The 22,242-nt window shown below is 37.2% G+C and overlaps 2 protein-coding genes across 15 annotated transcripts in view; one reads left to right on the top strand and one right to left on the bottom strand.

The window, feature by feature from the left end:
* SLC4A10 (solute carrier family 4 member 10) overlaps window positions 1–11,542 on the top strand; it is a 94,252-nt gene extending 82,710 nt beyond the window's left edge. The window contains exons 12-17 of one of the 5 annotated variants that reach the window (XR_011151979.1): window positions 324–497; window positions 1,105–1,227; window positions 4,515–4,582; window positions 6,250–6,366; window positions 9,364–9,906; window positions 10,853–10,939. Coding sequence is in view for 4 of the 5 variants with exons in the window: in XM_069020822.1 (XP_068876923.1) it covers window positions 324–497; window positions 1,105–1,227; window positions 4,515–4,582; window positions 6,250–6,366; window positions 10,853–10,919 (549 nt within the window). In the remaining variant the exon portion in view is untranslated. Of the gene's footprint in view, window positions 1–323; window positions 498–1,104; window positions 1,228–4,514; window positions 4,583–6,249; window positions 6,367–7,047; window positions 8,262–9,363; window positions 10,259–10,852 lie in introns of those variants that run through there. The other 4 variants (XM_069020821.1, XM_069020822.1, XM_069020819.1 and 1 more) reach the window with 4 other exon arrangements.
* Window positions 1–22,242, bottom strand: part of DPP4 (dipeptidyl peptidase 4) — an 81,425-nt gene that overhangs the window by 26,348 nt on the left and 32,835 nt on the right. For 6 of the 10 annotated variants that reach the window (XM_069020809.1, XM_069020808.1, XM_069020811.1 and 3 more), the window contains exons 23-25: window positions 21,790–21,854; window positions 16,658–16,730; window positions 16,341–16,414 (exon numbers count right to left, since the gene is read on the bottom strand). In XM_069020809.1, coding sequence (XP_068876910.1) covers window positions 16,341–16,414; window positions 16,658–16,730; window positions 21,790–21,854 — 212 coding nt within the window. Of the gene's footprint in view, window positions 1–14,322; window positions 15,509–16,340; window positions 16,415–16,657; window positions 16,731–21,789; window positions 21,855–22,242 lie in introns of those variants that run through there. The other 4 variants (XM_069020817.1, XM_069020815.1, XM_069020816.1 and 1 more) reach the window with 2 other exon arrangements.

Genomic DNA, 22,242 nt, shown 5'->3' with positions numbered 1-22,242 from the left:
CACATGTGTTAAAATGGAAAGGAACTGAACTATGAGTAACCAAGTAATCAAACTTTGCTTAAATAATACATTTCTCATTCTTACTCTGAAAGCTCAGTGGGCGAGAAGATGAGTCCCTTGCCACTGCTGGACTAGTATAGATTAAAAGCTTATGATTGTAACTGAGGTAGTCTCTTCTGTGCTGCTGAAATTATGTAGTTTTGCTTTTAGAATAACAAGCCAGATTCTTTGGATATTCAGGATCTCTTAGGCAGTGTGTGAATGCCAGCAAAGATGATCCTACACCTCATTTTGATCCAAACTTTTAAATTTTTCTCTTTCAGCTTTTTGACAGGATAAAGTTATTCTGGATGCCTGCAAAGCATCAGCCAGATTTTATTTATCTAAGGCATGTTCCTCTTAGAAAGGTCCATCTCTTCACTATAATTCAGCTGAGTTGTCTTGTGCTTCTCTGGATTATAAAGGTTTCAAGAGCTGCCATTGTCTTTCCTATGATGGTATGAATTTTTTTTATTTTCTCTAAAAATCCCTTTTCACTTGTGTGTTATTATTATTGAAGAAAAAATAACTTGGGGCAGGTAATTATAATATTGCTTTGATTCTTTGTTCAAGGATAATTTCTAATGTATTAAGGAAAGAAAAATTTTACATTTAACCTCTATTTTGAGTCCTATTTATGGATATCCCAGTTTATATTCTTTTAGGGAAAATTCTTCCCTTGCAGTAAAAACACTAAATTTATTTGATATTTTTTATTTAAGGAATAGTACTGAATCCTGTTGCAAACAGAACATTCCCCTATTAAGGAAGACTGTTCATTGCACTGAGGAGCTTAACAGTTCTGTGTCTTGGTAGAAGTAAAGGTGGTCTGCTGCTTAAGTGATTTCTCACTGATTATTTCACGAATAGAAAATGGAAGATATTTACTGACCTCAGTGATGGTTAAATGCTTCAAGCCATACTTCATTTGAACAAAGGAATAGCAGCTGTTGGCTTATTCAAATTAAAGGATAAAATTCTAGCTGCAGACTGGTCACTTTTGAAACTATTCCTCTACAGGTGTATTTGTCTGTTTTACTTGCTTAATTTCCTAATTCTTTGCAGGTCCTAGCTTTGGTATTTGTCCGAAAACTCATGGATTTCTTTTTTACCAAGCGGGAGCTCAGTTGGTTAGATGATTTGATGCCTGAGAGCAAGAAAAAGAAACTGGAAGATGCTGAGAAAGAGGTGGGTCATGGTTTCAGTTTTTTTTGCATGTAGCAATTTATCAATTTCTCCTTTAGACACTCAGAGAAAATTCTGTAAGTAAGGCACATTCCATGCACCAGGCAGACTTGTTAACAGTATCTACATGTAATATTGTCATATTTTGCATAAGTGCTTTTAAGGTTACAAGTCTGATAGGCTTAGGTGGGGATGTATTCTTAGGGTGCCATACTGTCATATAAAATATTATCCACAGTGCTCCTGGGGATTGCTTCTGAGACCCCCTCAGGTGGTGTGCAGAGATGAACCTGTGTCTATGGGAAAGCCCTCAGATGCCTGGGGCTCCTGGATGCTGCACTGGGCCGGGTCTCATCCCTGCAGGAGATGCTGAGGAGAGAAGCGCAGAATTGAAGGCCTGTGGATGTCCCAGCTGCCTGTGAGCCTTGCACAGGGCACACGGCATCACTCTGTGCCCTTCCTGCTCAGCAGTGCCATAACCCTGTGCAGTATCCCAGTTACACTCTGGGCCAGTCTGTCCTTCTGCTACTGCAGAAACGATTTAAAAAGGTCAGTGACACTGCTAACCCCTTTAACCAAATGCTCAGACTCTGACTTACATCCTGTGCCATTACCACCCACTTGGCTGTTTCAGATCTGGACTCCTCATCTTATTTCAAAGAATCTGCTTTTCAGATAATTTCTTATCAACTTGATACAGGACAGATTCTTACATATTTCCACTCAGTATGTTCCTATATTTTGACAGTGACACACTGATCTTTCTGATTGTAGCTTTCTAATCAATTTTGCATCTATTCTGTAGTATTTTTATCTAGCTGTTGCTTCATGAATTGCTTGTTTCAGTATCATCTAAAACTGTGGGGATATAAAGTAACTTTATGTGTAAGGGACACACGTCCTTTATCCCTGATATCAGCCACTTGATCAATGTCAGCTGTTAGGAATCCTCAGTACTGGGCCCAGATAAATGAGGGACAAGTCTCAGTGGTGAAACACCAACTGCAAGAGCAGTAGATGGACTATGTGGGTGCTGGGGTGTTTTAAATGGGATTCATGTGTCCTGCATCAGCACTTCTGGATAGTACCACAGTGTGAGCAGAGGGAGGTGAATATGCAGATGATGCTGTGTAGTCCTGGCAGTCAGTGGGGACAGTTGTGCCCATGACCTCTACAATGCTCTTGGACCTCTGCAAAAGCTCAGGACCCATGAGACCTAAACTTTTGGTGGTACAAGGGTACTACAAAAATTAGACAATGTGAATGGATGAATCAGCAAATTATCCTTAGGGATGCTCTGAGACGTGATCCAAGACCAGTGAAATGTGTGTGTTGAGGATTCCCATTAGTAGGTTTATTTGCAGAAATAGGACATGACCTAATAATTTGAAGGTGTAACTATACAAACTAGATTTCTCTGCCTTTAGGATTGATTCTTCTGTGGCCTTTGACAACTCCTTGCCTCATCTGTAACCTGGAGAACTCTTTAACTTTGATTTCCTTGACACATTCAACATACTGTCACGGAATATGTTTTGGGGAAAAGATTTTACCTATGTGATAAGCATCATGATGATTATTTACTATTTAGTATGTCCCTGTAAAACTACCAGGCTGAAATTAAAATATGTGAGTCATTGTTTTCTTCCTTGAATCAAAGCAGACCAGAGAGTTGTTTCATCACCGTGTCTGTTGTCATCACAATTCAGAGTAACCAGAAGTAACCAAGGTAGCTCTCTTCTTGTGGGTCTGGTTATTGGAAAGAATTCCTTGTTGTCCTTATGTTTTGGTTATATGTCACTTTCCTTCCCTTGCTTGATAGGATGGCATCAGAAAACAGAACTGGGAAAATCTACTGGTGTTACTTTATTTCATTCACTGTCTATTTTGAGAGGTTATTTTTACATATTTTGGCATTTCTAAATATTTAGAGCTATTATTAAAACTGTTCAACTGTCAAAAACTTATGAAGCTGTGAAGCCTGGAAATGACAAAATTAACTAGTAATAAAAAACTTCTGACATGTAGCCTAAGGAATTAATTGGAGAGTTGCTATCACACAGCTTTTAAAAATAGAAGTATTCTACCCACAAGAATATTCAGAAATATAGTTGACAGGATCTGAAACTTACTTGATTGGATCCTAATTTCATCACTTAAGTTGTTTTTATATTTTTAGGCCATGTTTTTCCAGGGCTTTGTACATTTATAGTGGATATGATACCTTCTCCTCACAGACCTCCTTTGGATGCCACTTTGATGTTAATCAGTTAAGTCTTTCTGAGACAAGAATGAACAAAGGACTTTCCCATTTGAGGAAAAAAAATATCATGGCTTTTAAAATAGTTGTAATAATAAAGCATAAAAGAAACAAATTTCTGAGCAGAGAGAACTTAAATTTTACTGTTTTGGAAGGTTGTACTGGCTCTTGCAGCTCCTACCAACAATCAGTGTGTGTGATGCATGTGGGGCTTTGGTGATCTGCCAGAAAATGATAAACTCTCTTTTTGGGAGAGCCAGCTCATGCTTTCAGACAGGCACTGGTGAAAATGGTTAAAAAGCCATCTGATAAAGGGAAGAAAGCTGTGGAGGTCCCTGGGTGTCTGCTGGGCTCACACACACACTGCAGCAATTCAGAGCAGGATTTGATGGTTACATTCCTGCCAAGACTTGTTAACCTCCTAGCTGTGGTTATCCTGACCTAAGGGGTGTGGAAATTGAGAATCCTCCTGTGGAGGACTTGTTTTTCTTTCTTCTTGCAGGCAGGTCATGGTGCTTGAGAGGTGTTGTATTCTTCTCTCCTCCTGCTAAGACAGATTTGCTAAATTTGTGGTTATTTTACATAAAGGTTTTTAGTAGATTTGTCTCCTCATTCTCTTCAAGTGAAAACTAATTTTGGGCGTCTTGTTTCACTGCCTTTCACAGAAATAAAACTTTGTCAGTATTAAAACTGTGTGTGCAAACTTAAATATCTTCCCGAATTCTTGCATGTAATGTTTACATGCATATATACTGTTATCAACGTTACTTAAAATTCACCAGACACTTGTTACTGATTTTCCTCTTTATTGTTACAAAATGCTCTATTTGGCATTGGAAAATAGCATTGAGTGAAGATACATGTTTTAAAATAGAAGGTTTTAAATGTTGTCTATTTAAAAAAAAGTATCTTACTCTAAGAACTTCAAATAAATACTTAATATTAAAGAAAATGGAAAGAAGATTACAATACAAGAATTTCCTTTTCACAATTTCATATCCTGTCTCTTGTCTAAACTCCTTCATTCTAGGAAGAGCAAAGTATGTTAGCAATGGAAGAGGAAGGCACTGTTCAGTTACCACTAGAAGGACATTACAGGTAAAATATACCTTTCCTCTTTTAGGTGAGTTGCAATTAAATAAAATAAACCTGCCACAGTATTTATTTTTAATGCTCACTGAATGTCAGGAGGATGTTTGTCTGGTACAGATAGGTGAACTGAACCAAACACTGCAGCATTGAACAAAGTCAGCCCTTTTCTAGTCTTTCCACATGATCTCACATTCCCTAGGAACAAGGCACACTAGTTGGAAGTTTTCCATTGGGCAGGACTGCAGGATCAGACTGTTCACAATCAAATTTGGCTTCTGACATGCACAGTGCAAAAGGAAGATGCAGAGCAGGTCAAACCTTCATTCACCCTGATGCAAGAAGGGATCCAGGAATGGTTTTGAACACACTGCAGAAAAACTAGGTTCTTACAGTATTATGTTCTAAAACATTCTAATTAAGATCCTATTATGTAAGATAATGAGTTAATCAAGAGCTGTCCAGAGTGCATGTGGCATAATGCAGGGTTGACACAACTCAAAAAACATGAACATCTATGTTACAGGTAGTAATAATACATGTTGGCAACCCATAAAGAATGAATATAATTCAAAGTTTTCAGAAAGAAATTCTTAATAAAAGATTTGAAATATCTGGTGACAGTAACCTCTGCATTAATGGGAGTTCATAGGAACACCATCTCAGAGTGGCCTTCTCTCCAACATTTTAACACAAAGTTACCCTAGTGACTCCTAATGCAAATCAGTGTCTGCGTCTCTGAAAAATCCCAGCCTGTTCCTTTTGACTCATTACACTACTAATGGTCTGGTTTTTCTCTTGTGTTGTCCATACCTTTTTGTTCTAATTTCTAATTTGTATTAGCAATATGTAGCTTAATTTATCTTGCAGTGTGGTCTCTATCGATCTCCATCGTGTGTTGACGTTGGCAGAGTTGCCTGGATAATACCTGACTCTCTGTCCTGTAAGGGTTACAGTCCTATAGCTAAAAACAAGATACTGCTTGTTAAAGTGGTTCCCCAAAACACGTGACAGCAAGTTTACTAAGGGCTTACTGAACACCAAGTGTACGTAACCATGAAGTCAGGAATAATGTACAGGCAACCCCTTAAAACATTTAAGACTTTATTATTCTGAAGTGTATAAATACATGTTTGGAACAGTCCAGGTAAAGCAAAGAGCATAATGGCTACAAAGTGCTGCTTAAGGCTACTGATTAGTTTGTTTAATTTGGGCATTTTTATTAGATATCTTAAATATTTTATTTTCTTAGGGATTTTGATTGCTTTTAAAATTGTTTTAAAAGTAGGGGGAGTTTCAGAGAATAAGTAGGAACTTGTGGGATTCATGTTTAATCCAACTATGCCACTATCATGCTGTGAGGTCTTGGGCAATATTTAATTTCACACTTCTTCATATTTCTCTTGTTTATTAGTTGGGAGTGGCACAATCTATTTTATTGATGTTACTGTGATTAAGTGCTATTGGAGGAAAAAAATACTAAAAAAGTGCTAAGATGTTGTAAGAGAGCATTTAAGTAATTGTTCAGGACTTTCGAAGTTTAACATAATTGCTTAACTTACATTGCACTTAATTATTGTCATCACTATCAGTTTTCAAGGACTTTTATTAAGTTAATAAGTAACAAGACTGATTGCTGGTTGTTTTATTGTGTATTTACTTTCATTCTTGTCTAGAGATGACCCATCTGTGATAAACATTTCTGATGAAATGGCAAAAACTGCTGTGTGGAAGACATTGTTGATATCCTCAGAGAATGCAAAAGATAAGGAGTCAAGCTTTCCTTCTAAAAGGTCTTAATTTTTTTTTACTTCATTATACTTTATATATTGGTGTCAAACCAATATTAGAATATTTTGCTAGGGATTAGAAAGATTTCTAGCATTTTGCAGTTTTATTTCTTATGTCCAGTTGTAATATTCTGAGCTCAAAACACAAATTCACTATTTGTTTAAAAACAAATTTTGTTTAAAAACAAAAATCACAAATATTTGCATGGTACTTAGTTATGCTCCAGTGGAAAATGAAGTTGAGCATGCTTGATGCTTGTGTAATGAATCACCAGCCTCCACCTGGATATTGCACAACAGCTGTTGTGTTTGTTCTGCTTGCTTTTGTTCTTTCCTCTTGAAAAAGAAGTGATCATCACTGCCCTGGAAATAGCTGTATGAAGAACCCAGTACTCTGAATGCAATCTAATAATATTTGGAGTGAAATAATTTTATGATTGCATCATTTCTTTACATTTTTCTGCCTACTTCACTTGTACTCAAAACAGTTAAATAATTTTAAATTTTAGTCCAGTAAAATGAAGCCACAATATTTTATCTGTGCTAAAGAGTTACTACAGGAATAAGAAAATATTAAATCCAAGCACAGTGTGATTTTTTAAGAGAATTTTTTCCTCTGCTTCCATAAATTTAAAATTTAACTATTTTCTATTTAATTGTTTTGTATCACACTTCTGTCATAAGCTCCCCTTCCTAATCACTCTAGAAGCTGATTCCCCAAAGGTAAGACCCTGTCCCCAACCTTCTCCTTGATTGTGTCTTCCAATTCAAAATGGTGTCACCTTGGAACCCAAATGAGTTGGCTTCGTGTAGTTTTTGGGGAGACAGAATGAAAAGAAATTTCAAATAGGAATGTAAAATGCCTTCATTTAAGGCCCAAATATTAAAACTTGGAAATTTACTCTGTATTTAAAATAGAAACTATAGATGTAGTTATACATATAGATGTATTTAAACGTCAAACTGAATTTATTCCTAAATATATTTCTAAATATACTTTCCAAAAGCTCCCTGTTTGGAACAGCTAGCCATTGTTTCAAGGTGAATAGATGCAGTAAGAGAATGTTCATAGTGATACACATTTAATTTTGTCACCCCAAAATGGCATGCTGCCTTTCAGTGTTGTTCCTTTCCCTGTACAGCATAAACAAGACTGAGCAGATGATGACCAGAGAACCTTAATTTCAGACACCCATGGAGCAGCCCACTAATGTGGTTATTATGATGGTATTTCACTGAGAGTCAAAATAGTGTAGTGCTTGTTTGCCTTCCACCCTACACATGGCTGAAAAGGATCCTGTCACTGAAATCAGTGTGGTGCACAGGAGAAGGAAGTACTGGAGGGTTTTCTTACGTCAAGTGCCTCTGCTGTCCAGGCTGTGAAAGCCCAGAGGAAGAGAAGAACCTGATGTGGTACATTCATAGCCCCTGGGTACACAAGAGTTGTAATTTTCCTGGTGGATATTGCTTTCTTTGATGGTATAATAGATAATGTAAACTTGACCCTCTGAACAAAGAGCACCCACACAGACTGTGGCTCAGATAAGAGATTTGGCCTTTCCACTGCAGTAAAATAGAAACTAATTTTCTAAAGATTTCATTTTCAATCTGTTCTTTTATCTTTGCTCATGAAAACAAAGACTCAGGAGGAGAGATTTTTCTGTTTTTAGATATGAGTGTCCTGTTGTAAAGGAACAGCCTTAAAGACTATGATATCTGCATTTTCATGTGCTCTAGCTTGTCTCAGATTCCGAGAGAGGAGTAGATTCAAAGAGCTTTAACCCTGAAAGACTTTCTTTCTGATAAGCAAGGCCATAGGCAACTTTATTCTTAAGTCATATTAGGGATTGAACTACACAAACGTTATAAAGCGTAATGCATGTATCATTACATGGAGATATTATTCAATCCTAGGTAATTACCAAGGGAAAAAAAGTTTGGAATGGTAGCAGTTGGAAGGATAATTTTTGCAAATGATCAAGACCAACAGTATTTACACAATTCCCTCAGTGAAGGGCATCTTATCATAAAAGGGGAAAAAAATCTCATTCTGAAGTAAATTTTACTGATGCCTTCTGAAGTTCAACTACATAATGTTTAGCACTCCCTTTCTGCTGTCAGGTCTGCTTTCTTATATCCCAAAATATTATTAAATGGGGATAATTAAATAATAATAGTGTACTATGATTTTATGTAATGCCTTTTATGCAAGCCATTGACCAATTAGCAACATAGGGTGATTTCTGGAATGCATAAAATCTGGAAGTTATTTGTAGTAATTTAATGCTGAGTTGACTTAGCCAATTATAAACTAAGATCATCTACAAAGAGAGATTTTAGGCAGGAACAAATGACTTCCCAGTCTGTGCATGGATAATTTCTATCATAAGATGTGCCCTGGCCCTGATTCTGTGAAGCAGCATAGTGTGAGGGAGTTCTTACATCCCAGGCTCCTGAATGTTTTTAAGTGTCTATAAAAGGTACTTATATGAGATTCAGGCAAGTTGCCTAGTGATAGAGGCACCTGAACTTTACAATTTTCCAAACTTCATTTTTCATTAGTAAAATTCCTAGGGTCCTAAAGGTCTGCCTTTGTGCCTTTCTTGGCAGAATTGAACACCAAGGCACGTATCTGAAACACAGCCCTCTTTGGTACATGTAAAGAAACATTCCTCTGTCTTCGGTTATAATATTAAGCCCTTCAGAGAGCAATTTCAAAGCATGTGCAGGAGATCTGACCATGTACAGGAGGTAGAGTTAGTTAGCTGGTCTTTTTAAGTACTGGAGAAAAGAAGCATCTGTCACTTTGTAGCTGGTATGAGTGAGTTCCCTTTTCCACCTGAAATATGAAAATCCCACATCCCAGACCTTCCTGCTGAGACTTGTTAGACTACTCCCTTGCTAGGGAGGAAGAGAGCTCCAACTCCTTTACAGATCCACCAGTGATGTGTTTTACTGGCAAAAGACTGGACTTGTCCTTTTTTTTTCAAATTTCTCAAGGCATTAAAGCCCACATCTGCAGGAGCTGCTCAGAGATGTGAATCCTAAATAGAAGGAAGACTTTCCTGGTATCACAGAGGCACCTAAAACGTGGAAATATTATAGACTGTAAGGCACACAACACCTCAGTGTTTGCTTTTACTAAGCACAGGTAACTCCCTGCCTGCTGTACCGCTGCACTTTCAATTCATCCCCCTCTGGAATTTGTTTGCATACCCTTTGTGTGCAGAAAGTGTAACATACCCAATTCTATCACTGTTCTACAGAAGGTGACAGATTTGGCAGTTGAAGTGGCAGAAGTTGGTATTCTTTAGCTATTTCCATTAACACCTCTGGAAGCTGCCATAGGCATAGAAGTAAGCTTTGGCTGCACTGAATTGTATCCTTAAAGCAATTTTTATGTGAAGAAAAATGTCAAATGATTGTAGAATTGTGCATGAATCGCCTTAAGAATTTGAGAATTGATCTTGCTTTCTTTAAGCCTTGTGTAACTCAGCCTATTTCTCATTCATTCTAGTTAAGGAATTATTCCCATGAAACCTGGTAGGTTATGTGCTTGCTACAGGTTTGTTCTCAGAACCATCTGGTTTTTTTTTTAGATACCCTGCCACTCTTTGTTGAAGGCTTGATTTGCCTGTGTTGTGGAAGCCTCTTTCCATTTTCATACTGTGATTGAGACTCATTGGAAGAACATAACTTTTTATTTATTTACACGGTTGTAAATTAGGACCCTCACACACACAAAAAAATCATCTGCTTTGCACGTATATTGCTTTCTGTAGGCAAATCAACATTGTTTTAACTGGGGATAAAAAGCTGAATCCAAATTCGAGCTCTGATTCAGAGTTCTGAATGATACAGCTTTTGTGTAATCTTTCAGGCTTTTTTTTTTTTAATTTAAGTTATTTCCTTATAATGTATACACGAGGAAGTATATATTAAACTCCAAATGGGGAATATTGTCTCTCCCCATACTCCCCAGACTTCTGTTCTCCCCAATCAAGACTGAAAGCCAAATATTAGCTGGATATTGGCCTGCACTACCCTAGTTCAGAAACATTCCTTCTAAATGTACAGTGAACAAGAGAATACATTTTAAAGACAAGAAATACTTACTGTGACCTCTTGTTTCATTTACAAATGTGCTGGTATTGTCTGAGAACTGTGCCATTACCATTATGTAGTAAATTAACTGTTGTATTTGCCAAAAAAGAAAAAAAAAATGTGGCTGTCTTTGCTTGCATGCTGGCTGACTTGTCTCTGTACATCTTAAGTTCTTTACCTACCTAAAATGCTGGCTGTCTTCTGCACCATTCAGCACAGAAATTTTCACTTGCTTTCCCAGTTTGTGCCACGAAGCATGAAAAATAAAGTAAAGTATCTGTGCAGTGTTGGTTTTCAGGTAGATAATTTTTATTTTTATATATATATGTATGTGATAGTGCTACTATAACTCTTTTTTTTGTTTGTTTCCCCTTTCATTTCCTAGTGCTGACATCAGAAAAGAGAAGAAAGCTGACTCAGGGAAAGGTGTTGACCGGGAGACTTGTCTATGACTTGCTCTTCAAGTAATTTTTTTACAAACGAATTAAAGGAGTGCCACAGCCACTAAATATAAATGATTTACCTTGTAACTTTTGTCTTTCATCTCAAACTAGCACAGGTAATGTAGTGCAATACTTGTCTCATTCCACCTTGTCTACCTTGTCTAGTATCAATGTAAATGTCTGCAGTAGCCAATGCAAAAAATCTTCGTGTTCGTTGCTGATCTTGGCCATTTATCAGTACTTGTATCAGAAATGTAAGAAGCAAAGTTTCTTTCAAATTCAACTTTCCTGTTAATAGGTTTGTACTGTATTTTGCTACTTTTTCTGTGTGAGAATACTTAATAATCTTGATTCAAGATGAACTTGAAAACCCTGTTCCAATTTTTTTTTTTTAAATCACCTAACTAGTAAATGATTTCAGGAGACCCAAATGGACAAGCGACCAGTAAGAAGTTTATAAAATAACAACTGATCTGACCCTGTGAATAAACTAACAAGGATAATCCTTTCCTCCTTAATCTGTCCTTTTGAAGTCATGGATTACTTTTGCAGTGTGAATTGCAGGGTCAGATTCTGTATTTGTGAAGTTTTCCTTGATTTAATACAGTGTATTTAATATTAAAATTTGTATGTAACTGGAACATAGTCCTATATATATATATATATATATATATATAAAATTATATATTAAAACATTTTCTCACCTTAGCTAAAGAACACCACCACATCCTTTGATGTGAAACATGGGTACAGTAGTACAGTATTTCTTAAAATGCAGTCTGTGATTATGGTATCTTATCTTGTATTGTATGAATGTTGCCATGGTAGGCCAAACAAATGCATTTTGTCATTAATCAATCCATTGTTTTACAATAGGGAAAATTTTGTGGATACAAACTATACCCCCCATGCAGTTTAATCACTTGCCCAGTGATCTTCCTCTTTATTGCCTAAAATTCAGCCAGATAAAGGGCATATTTATATTGTCTTCTCTGTAATAACAACTGCAAACCTCTTCGTTTCAGAGATTGTGTATAACACTTAAATGGGTATCCTGCTGTTGTTTTGTTACAGCTCTTCATTATTCCATCAAGTACATATTGATTAAAAGATAAAAACAACATTGCAAAGTAAAGTGTGGCTTTAAGGCTATTACTTTTTTTGTAACGGATTTTGTTACTGACCAATCCTTCAAGCTGGTTTTTTGTGTAAAAGACTGTGAGATTAGGTGTTGAATGAATAGGAATGTGGAGCTAAAGTTTTATTGTGTTATTTGGAATTCACTGATTTTTAAATTTTTTAAGATAAATTTTTAAATTATTAAAATGAAAGCTAAGTCTCAGTATTATGCTGTAACTTTGAATCCTAAAAATAAGAATTGTAGTCAAGCAATCTTTGTAAGAACTCATCCATAGGGCTCTAACATTCCCCAGCTTTACAAAATACGCTAATTTTCTATACACTTCATGAACAACTTTTTCCATCCAGCACATTTAAAATATTCCAATGTTTTTGTGTATGTGAGTGTGTATGTTTTAATACTTTAGCCATAAATAATTGCATTTTGCTGCAAACTTTTTAGGGTCACTGTTCTAAATTTACCTTATCATTATCAAAGCCCATTAAAAGCCATTTTAATGGAGAAAAAAAATCTAATGGACACAAAGATGGACTCACATCTAATTAAATGTTTGTATATGTAAATTTAGGAAAAAAATGCTGATGCATTAAGGTTAAATGCTTTGTTTTGTGTACTTGATGATAAATTGTAAGATTCCAATTGTTTTAAGGTTAGTATAGAAGCTCAATACTGGTTTGTCCTGAAAGCAGCCTGATGGTGTTTTAACATATTGCTGACTTTGTTACAGATAATGTATACAATCGAAATGTATTAGCTTCACTTGACCAACTCTTAGAATATTAAGAAATCAGTGTATTCAATGGCATTCTGTATTTCTGTTCAGTATTTCAGAGTGGTTTTATTTTAAAACACTCTGGTTTTGCGTGAATTTAAGTGCTTTTCCAATGTTAATCTTAACATTCTGAAATCACACACAATATTAAGCAAATGTAGTGCTATATTTACTTCTAATTTCATATTCCTGGTCAAAATTACTCAATTTCTTGGATGTAATTTATTACAAAAGTTTATGTGTACATGTGAATAGACTATTGTGTTTTTCACAATTAAGATATGTTATGTGAAAATAAATATTTATCCTAACTAATTTTCAATTTTATTTTTATACTGCAAAACCCAGAAGAGGTTTGCAATATCCTGTGGTATTTGAAATGTCTACCTGACCTGAATGTGCTTCACAAATCCATGAGTGGTAGAGCCCAGTATGGCTCCCTTTCCAAGTGGAATTTCACTGAAACATGCAAGGCAGTGAGTGTTGGCTCCCTGGGTGGAGTTCATGGTGATGTACTTGGTCTGACCTTAACAGTAAGTGTGACATGGGGGATAGCTCAGAGCTCACCTGTTCCAGGAAGAGAATGGGAGGGAATCTCCCAGTGAGATGCTAGAATCATTAAGGTAGGTCAGATGCAAAGAACTGCATCTTAATGAAAGACTTAGAATAATTTCTAGTTTCACTTGTTTTTTTAAACATTTCCTTGATTATACTTATTCTTGCAGTTATTTAACAAGAGCCTGGTGAAAGAAGTTTTTTGGATTACAGAAACACTTTTTTTTGTCTTTATGACAGTGTGGTAACATTAAAATAAATCCCAACTATTTACCCTTGCATACACCAGCCACCTCGAAGTTCATAATGATAATCTTTTTTGATAACCTGTCTGTACTGCTGGGATCTACCTTATACTGATTTAGGTTTCTTTGCCTTGAGCCAAAAGAATGAGACATGTGATGATATAACCTCTTGGAGACAACTGACAGCCTGTAATCCTATAGAACTTTAACAGTGGTGCCAGGTCTACATAAAGGGCCACTGCTGCCTTGAACCCAAGATGATATTTGTAAAATTCAGCTCCAGTGTGTTTCAAAAAAACCGCAACAAACAGAACAAAACCACCCAACATCTTATTTTGTGAGTTAAGGAATTGTTAGTTTGTGAAAACAAAACCTGATTTCTGTTTGAGGCTTTCTCATTTAAGGACTAGCTGCACAAAGTGTCTTAACATTCTCCCCCATGCTTTATCTGTCTGCGTGAGTACTTTTACATTCACACCTAATGTCACTAATAACCCACAATACAGACATAATCAGATGCTGGCATGTAATATCAAGAAACTAAGTGTTAGATAATCATGTCACACTCCATTACATGATACCATTACACAAAATCAGAAGCTTCACTGTAAGCCATCTTCAAAATTAATGGGGATTTAAAAGAAAATTCTAGTGTTCTTTTTCTGAAGCAACATTTTCAATGATATGGACTACACCTCCTTTCATAAATTAACGTCTTTATTATTTTAAAGCAGCACAGGTTTTAGTACAAGCAGATTGCATTTTTTCTATGTGAAATTGAGAAAACTACTCTAATCCTCAAATGGAGAAGCCTACCTGGAGTGCTGGAAATAAAGCAGACATTCATTGGTATGCTGTAAAGAAAAGCACTTTTGCCAAAGAGCACATTCACAGGAGAGTGGCAGTCCAGCCCTTGCTTTAAGTGACTGCTAGTTCACATTGTAATGTTTTATGTTTGTGTAAGAACCAGTTCCTATTCATCAGTACACAAGCAGCTTTACATTTAAAAAAATGGGGATCTTGTCGAGTTCCTAGAGGAGATTTTACAGTGCACATTCCCAGAGTAGCAGCCTTTTTTACTATAAAATAGGCAAAAATCACAGTACTATTTGATAGCACACAAAGAAATTCAGTGCCATTGGTTTGATTAGATATCATTCAAAATCTTTGGTGAAAGCTGGTTATATGCTTTCCTTGCAAGAGTTCTACAACTGTAATATAAGAGATTGCAGAGAAAACACACTAACTTCAGGAACTGCAGTATAAATAGTGTTTCATTCTGCACATAAAATATTAACATTGCAGTATTCCTGATACCGATCCTAAAATAGTAATTATCAAGCCTTACAGATTTTCTACAAAAAAGTTACTTCATTCTTTTCTCAGAAATTACCCCAGGGTTCATTTCATTTTTGATGGAAATATTATTATATTTTTATTCTGCAACTGATCGCCATGGGACATTTTTGTCTTTCATTACCCTGCTATACAAATTAGAATGTTTCTCTTTTAGACTGAAATATCAAAAGGTGATTACTCAAGTAAGTACCATGCTTCCTAGAAGTCTGCAACATCATTCTGGTGATGTTAAGACCTGATTAAACACAATCAATAAAAATGCAATAGTTGCTTGGCAACAGGAGTCATTATAAAGATTAGCTTTTCATTGTGTACACCGGTATCCCAAGAGCTGACTCTTATCTCATCTTGATTTATACTGGCTCAGAATACATTATCTAGAGAGTTTTCTGGAGAAGCACCATCACTAACAAGCAAAATGCTGGTGCTAATGCAGTGAGAAACACTGCTTTAGGAAGTGGCTCATATGGGTATAAATATGCTTATGTGCTTGACCGGAGATGGAATGGTCTTTGTCAGTGTACCACTGTGTGAAAGAGAAATACAGAGAATGTTAGTTGTAGCTACATCTAAATGATATAAACCAAACATGATAGACATAAAAATGTGTGCCACCATTTAAAATTATCCTAACACGAGGCTTTCAGCATGGAGACAAAGACATGATGAGGTAGGGACCTGCCATGACACTTTAGCCTCTTCTTTGCGTGTGGGATATGCTATGTTTTTATGCCTGAGGTGTAAAAACACGTGGCTTGTCCACGTGGAGGGTAGACTCAGCTGTTCATTTATGAGGGGTGACTGACCTCTCCCTCTGTATGTCCTTTCAGTCTGGCTGAAGGAAAACCATGCACTTGGCCCTCCTCCTATACGTCATCCTTTTTAGCACTGCTCCCCAAGGGCTGAGAGAGTGTAGGAAAGGAAGAGCTTGCACCTTAGTCTGTGAGCTTCCATGCATGACATAAGAAAGGGCAAATAACTCGTTGTCTTACAAGTTCAATAAACACCAGACATGACAGATAGGCTATCTGGGATTTAGGTGAAGCTAAACTTTCCTATCTGTAAGATAATATTCATTGTACTTTAGGTATATGCAAAGGTTGGGACTGGCTGTTTGAGAACACAAATATTTACGAAAATGAAAGATTAGGTAAAAAGGGTCGAATATGAGATGGCATTGCTTTACAGTTTTTCTTGTGCAGAAACATAATATGTGCTTTATGTTCAAATTTCAGTTACCGAACATGAAATGCAGCTATATGAACTTTCATTTAAGATGGTAATGAATTTATACCTAACCACAGGGAGTTTATGCTATTATTCTCATTTGTATATTGAAAAACAAAACAGAACCATACCATTGCCTGAAAATCTACTTCAGCATCAACAAGAGCTTTGGAAATCTGTGCTGCTTGCTGAAAGTGAACATTATCTGAAAAGTGGAAGAGGAAAAAGATAAACAAAAATTGCTTCTGTAATACTCTGAGGGAAAATCAAAGCAATGAACACACTAGAGTCCCCAGCACTGCTGACTGAAACACAGATTAGTTGCAAAAAGCAGTATTATTTTATTGACGTAAATGTAACAGCCTTGCCCCTTCATGCTTTTGTTTTGTCAGTAGTAGAATTGCGAACCTGTCTGTAATACTAAAATGTCTAATTAACTGCAACTCACCATCTGCTGTTCCATGAATAAGGAGATACTCAACTTCCTTGAATTTTTCAGCTCTGGCCATTACTGTTGAACTCTGAAATTACAGGGAAAAAAAAAGAAAAAAGGTGCTATGTATTAGGAGATGACTTGCTACCAACTGACTTCGATTCGTGTTGACACAGTCTGGGATCCTTCAGCTAAAACCAAGCACACCCTTGCCTATCCCCTTCTGAACTGCCATGGGGCATGGTCACACATCCAGGGGCTGGGTGCTCACACTCCAACCATTCCACACCCATCTGCAACTGTTACCAAGGTTATGGCTGCAAAGGCACAGGCAATGGCAGAGGGGAAGAGTTCTGGAGTGAGGTACATGTTCCATGCGTGACCAGCATGTTGGGAGCCTGCAGCACACCGTGTGCCATAGGTTTCCTGTGTGACTGCAGACAAGTTAAAAAAACACTGTTGCCACGGCAACAGTGCACCCTGTGAGAGCAAGGAGTAGATCTTGCAGAGGCTACACACGTTATCTTCCCCACTACAAGGTACAAAAGTTCACCTGCAGATAAGGCACCAGTGCAAATACTGCCTCAGTCTCCAGTAAAATTGAGTAACAAGAAGTTTAAAACAATGCTCTCTCCAAATATGAAAGAGAAATGCCTGAATGAAAATCACTAGACCACAAATCTCTTAAGTAGAAGTCAAGCTACATTTTGGGAATGGAAACACTGATACAGTGAGGAAAAGATGTAATAATCAGCAACAGATTAATCAAGAAATTTAAAACACAGTAACAACATGTTCATTAGAATATTCTAGCCCACCCGACTTGCTACTGTGACTAAAGAATGAAAATAGTAAGGATTGAAGATAAGATCTTTAATTTGGGCAAGGTGAGGGAATAGGATGGTGCTCTGCCAGGAGTAGAGGAAGAAGAAGAGGGCTAACAAGGACAAAATTTTGGGCTTGATAAGACAACCAGTTACTCTGGCAAAAGAACCCTAAAAATTTTGAACAGAAGAATGTAGTGGTTTGCTTTTTTCTTCCCCGTCTTGTACTAAGGCTGTATCCTTAGACAAGGATTTGCATTTAGTACCCCAAAAAAGTCAAATACTGCCAAGACACAGAAATTTTCTAATTTTATGTCTCTTGTACACTCATGAATCTTTAAAGCAAGTACAAGTATTAAATTCCTTTTGCCTTGGCAGAATAGTGTACCACAAAGCTTCCATACATGAAGTGAGTTCTTTGTATGTATTCAATCAAGTCTAAAAAACAAGTTCAGCAGAGAGGGTAAGAAAACCCCACCCTGCAGTCTGTAACACTGCAGTTGCCCTCTTTTGATAGTCAAAGGATGGAGAGCACCAGAAATCCAATATATGGAAATCCCCCAAATATGAAGAATGACGCTTTCCATTTAGATGATTTCGTATCATGGAGTGAGAACATTTGGCTGTGAGTGCCAAAATATGGAGAGAGCACTTTGATGCACTGAGGAGCACTGGTAAACCAGCTGACCAAAAGAACAAATGAGAAAGAAATGTCCCAGTGACATTAAAGGAAAAAAAAAAAAAAAAGAACAATAAAAAATCCCCAAGCCAACCAGTATCCTTTGAGTAAATCATTTTCCACATGTGCAGAGGCAAACTTGATAGGTCACCTTGCTAAGCTTTCTTCTAGAAAACCAATGCTGTTCTAAGCAAAATTCTGTGAGTGAAAGCCTGATTTAAGCTACACTTCTGAGAACTTGACTTGTCAAAAGCAATTTTAGAAGGAGGATGCCACTGTTTTTCCTCTTCAGGCATTAAACAAAGTTATTTGTAGAAATAATTCAGAAAGAAGAAACATACTAGATACTTCCTCTGCATTTTTATCACTGATGATACTTCACTTGCTGTACTCAACATGAAGAGTCCCTTCCCTAAAACATGCTTTAAGGACACAGTACCTTTGTGTCCTTAAAGAAGGTTGCAAGATTGGGAGCACTCTCAAGTTAGGCACAGTTAGAGGACAAAGCAAAAGCAACAGCAGCTGAACAAAGCTTAAGTGGACAGCAAAATTTACTTTATTTACCACTTCCATTTTATAGTTACACTGTTGGAACAAAGGCTCCGAAAAGGTAACATGCACAAGTACTGAGAATTAGGCCCTGCTGAGTGTAACTGGCTTTTCTAAAGATCACACAGCAGTCAACATTTTATCAGCACTCCACAAACAAGTTAAGGTTTGGCTGAAACTGAAGGTCTCTCTCCCTTTAGCATATTCTCAGATAATAGAACAAATGTCAAATCAGTACAAGATGGCATATTTACAAAATTGTACCCTGTTTTGCATAACCTAATGATGCAGCAGTTCTTAAGGACTGAACATTTCAAATCTGCTAGAAAAAGATTGCCAAATCTATGACTGTTTCAAACACTTGCCAAAAGCATATCAAATTCAGAGTGAACTGCAAAATAATGTTCTCACAAGTTGAACAGTCTCTTCGGTATGCTTTACATGGCTACTGTGTCTGACCTCTAGAGCTCTGCCCCAATTCAGTCTCAAGTCTTTTGCATCAGGGATGTTTCTTCCAGGCTGCCAGATTCTCTCCATTCAGCCTAGGATTATATTGGGACTGCCACCCATGCTTGCTCCTCTCTTTTACAAAGCTCTAAGTTTTAATAGTTTACAACTACCTTAAAAGACACTGAGCATACCTAATTAGCCCTCTTAGGAGTGGGAGTTCTCCCTGAGACTTGATTCCTGACAAACAATATTTAACATCTCAGATTCTCTGCCATCAATAAATGTAAAACCTAATGTCACAGTAATACAAAGGTGGGATGTACCCCTCTTACCACAACTAGTTTCTTGAGTCTATATAATTCAGTCATTTATACTCTACACATTAGGAAGGTGCCTAGCAGTGCTTATCTTCTCTAAGCAGGTGTGTTCACCATCTCATTTCTTTTAAATCAGGGTGCATACTACAGAGTTTATGCAACTTTTCACTTTTCATGCCAGCTTTACAGCAATGCAGCAGGATAGAGAATATATGATGCAGCACACAAACCTGACAGCACAGAGTTAGCAGTGCAAGCTTTAAGAACTTGAGCTGTATGTACTAGCTTTTAGTACAGATTTTGCATTTACCTCAAAAAACACTCATTTCAGCAAACAGCTCTCGTCAGTGTCAAGGGGCCAGGAGGTTGCCTATTGAGACTGGGACATGGAACAAAGGGGCTGTAAGCCAGGAACATACTGGGCTGAAGTCAGTTAGGGTCTTCAGCAATAACAAAATCCCACAACGCTTTCACTGAGGCTACATGAAAAACAAAAGACTCACTTCTCGAGCTACTGCACCCTCCAGGTTAAAAGTAAAGTCCAAGTACTATATTATTTGGAGCGTTTAACAACAAACAAGGACTTAAGTTGCATTTTCCTTTCTCTAGGAGCAGCAGCGAAGTGTGACAATCTGATCTAGGCAATTACTCCTCCTCCATCTAGCCACCATTCTCCCCAATTAGTCCTCTGAGTAACACATTTGAAACCTTTAGCTCTTTGGTACTGGCAGTTTCAACGTGGCCATTGCCAGCAATGGATACTATGCCAAGAAAATCCGACTCCTGGCTTGAAAGGATTAAACAGTCCTCTGTTGCCATCTGTGCCGTGAAGCTGGTGAGTGACTTTGTGCACCCAGAGCGTTAACGTTCGTTCTGCACAGCGACAGTAACTTGTATTTACATTGCTACCTCGCAGACCTCCTCCTGTTCCCACTGCCTTAAAGGAACACATTTGGAAAAAGGCAGGCAGGCGGCTGCAGGCTGCTGGTCAGTGCCTGCTGGGCCCCAGTAGCTCAATAGTTAGAAGAGAGAGACACAAACACACTGCTGGACTATTTGGTACTCCAATTTGTCCAGCAGTCACTACCATTGTCTTGACCAGAGCGTCTAATATAGCAGTTGACAACACTAGAATACTATAAATATATGTCAAACCACATGTTTCAGTCCATATATGTACGTATTTCTGTTTTATCATACTTTTAAATCAGTGCAGCAATCTCCACCCTTTTTTCTACCCATGACACTTACTTTTTTAATGCACACAACCAGTGCTAAGCAGTGTCTTCTACCCTGCTTACCAACCCAAACACAGAGAATAATGCTCCATCTCCTTCTCTAACATCAATGTTTGGTTCCAGTATCACCATGGCTGGACTCCTCTGTGAAACATTCCAATAACCAGGCCACAAAGTACCCCTCAGATTCCTCACAGTTCTCCAACAGCCACTATTTTCCCCTAGGCCTGAAGTTTAAGAAAACCTAACAGAAAGTTTGGCTGCTCTGCCCTATGCCCATGACTTCAAAAAGTTGTTGAGGCAACAAAAAGTATCTGGCACATGGAAGAGCAAGACAAAAAATTGATTAATCATGCTGTAACAAGGACAAACAATCTACATGCAATTTGCTTTCAGGAGGACACATGGAAATTCCCTCACTTCTGTGCAATCATTGGTCGTATTGGAACGAACTTTGGACACCCTGTGTTCATGGAGATCAGGCCAACATTCCAGTCTTGACACTGCTGGCTCTTGGTTTGCAATTTGGTATGGTCACAGTACAGACAGACTTGCCTACCTGTTAAAGTGTTCTAGCATTGAGGAGATTTTGCTTTCTGTGGAAAAACTTGCAGATTCCTATGGCAGGAAAGTTCACACAATACCCATTTCTAAAGAAATTACATTTCAGAAAGAGTGGGAGTAAATTTGTTTTGGTAAAAAATGCTTAAGATAAAGCATACCTTGCTCACAGAACCACTAAATTTTAAAACAAATTTGTTTCTTGGTGGTTAAAATAAAAGTTCTACAACTTGTTTTACAGTCTGCAAAGTAGCCAAATGGAACTGAATGTAAAAAAAAAAAAAAACCAAACCACCAACACACCAACCAAACAACAGAAAATCCACACCATCCACCAAGAAGAAGCTGCCTTGTGCAAATCCAAACACGTGAAACTACAGCCTCTAACAGCAGAATGCAACAGTTATAGCTGGAGAGAAGAAACTTATTTCTCCCCACAGGGAAAGAATTAAACTGTTTAAAGAAAAATACATCAGTTTAGAAATGAAACAATACACAAAAAAATGAAATAAAGTGATTTCTTTCTTACATTATAATTCTCCAGATTATCATCTGCTGTAGGAAGGCCCATGTATCGCTCTGTGTATATTGAATCTGGAATTTAAAAAATCCCAAAATTAGAATCTGCTACTTAACTTTCAGTCTGTCTACCATCAGTTTTACCCATCAATACAAGCAGTAACAATGCATACTGGAAATCAGGTTTTCCACAATGAGGGGTGTAGGTAACCATCATTATTCAGAATATTTAATCTTCTTGTTGCCATGGACACCTGAATGCTGAATATTAATACAGTACTTTGTGTCAGTGTTTCCTTATTGTTATTCTTTTAGTAATCCTAACAAAATTACTGAAAATGTTGCAGTAAATAACTAGCATTTGAAATAAACCCTTAGATATTTTATCTAAATGTTTACTACCAAAAATCTGTACAATGAAAATACAACAGTAGATTAGGATTCAGCTTGGCTGAAAAAAAAA

This window comes from Aphelocoma coerulescens, chromosome 7, assembly GCF_041296385.1.
Source record: "Aphelocoma coerulescens isolate FSJ_1873_10779 chromosome 7, UR_Acoe_1.0, whole genome shotgun sequence".
NCBI lineage: Eukaryota > Metazoa > Chordata > Aves > Passeriformes > Corvidae > Aphelocoma > Aphelocoma coerulescens.
Note: the sequence above shows the minus strand (reverse complement) of the source record. Positions and strands in the feature narration are given on the sequence as shown.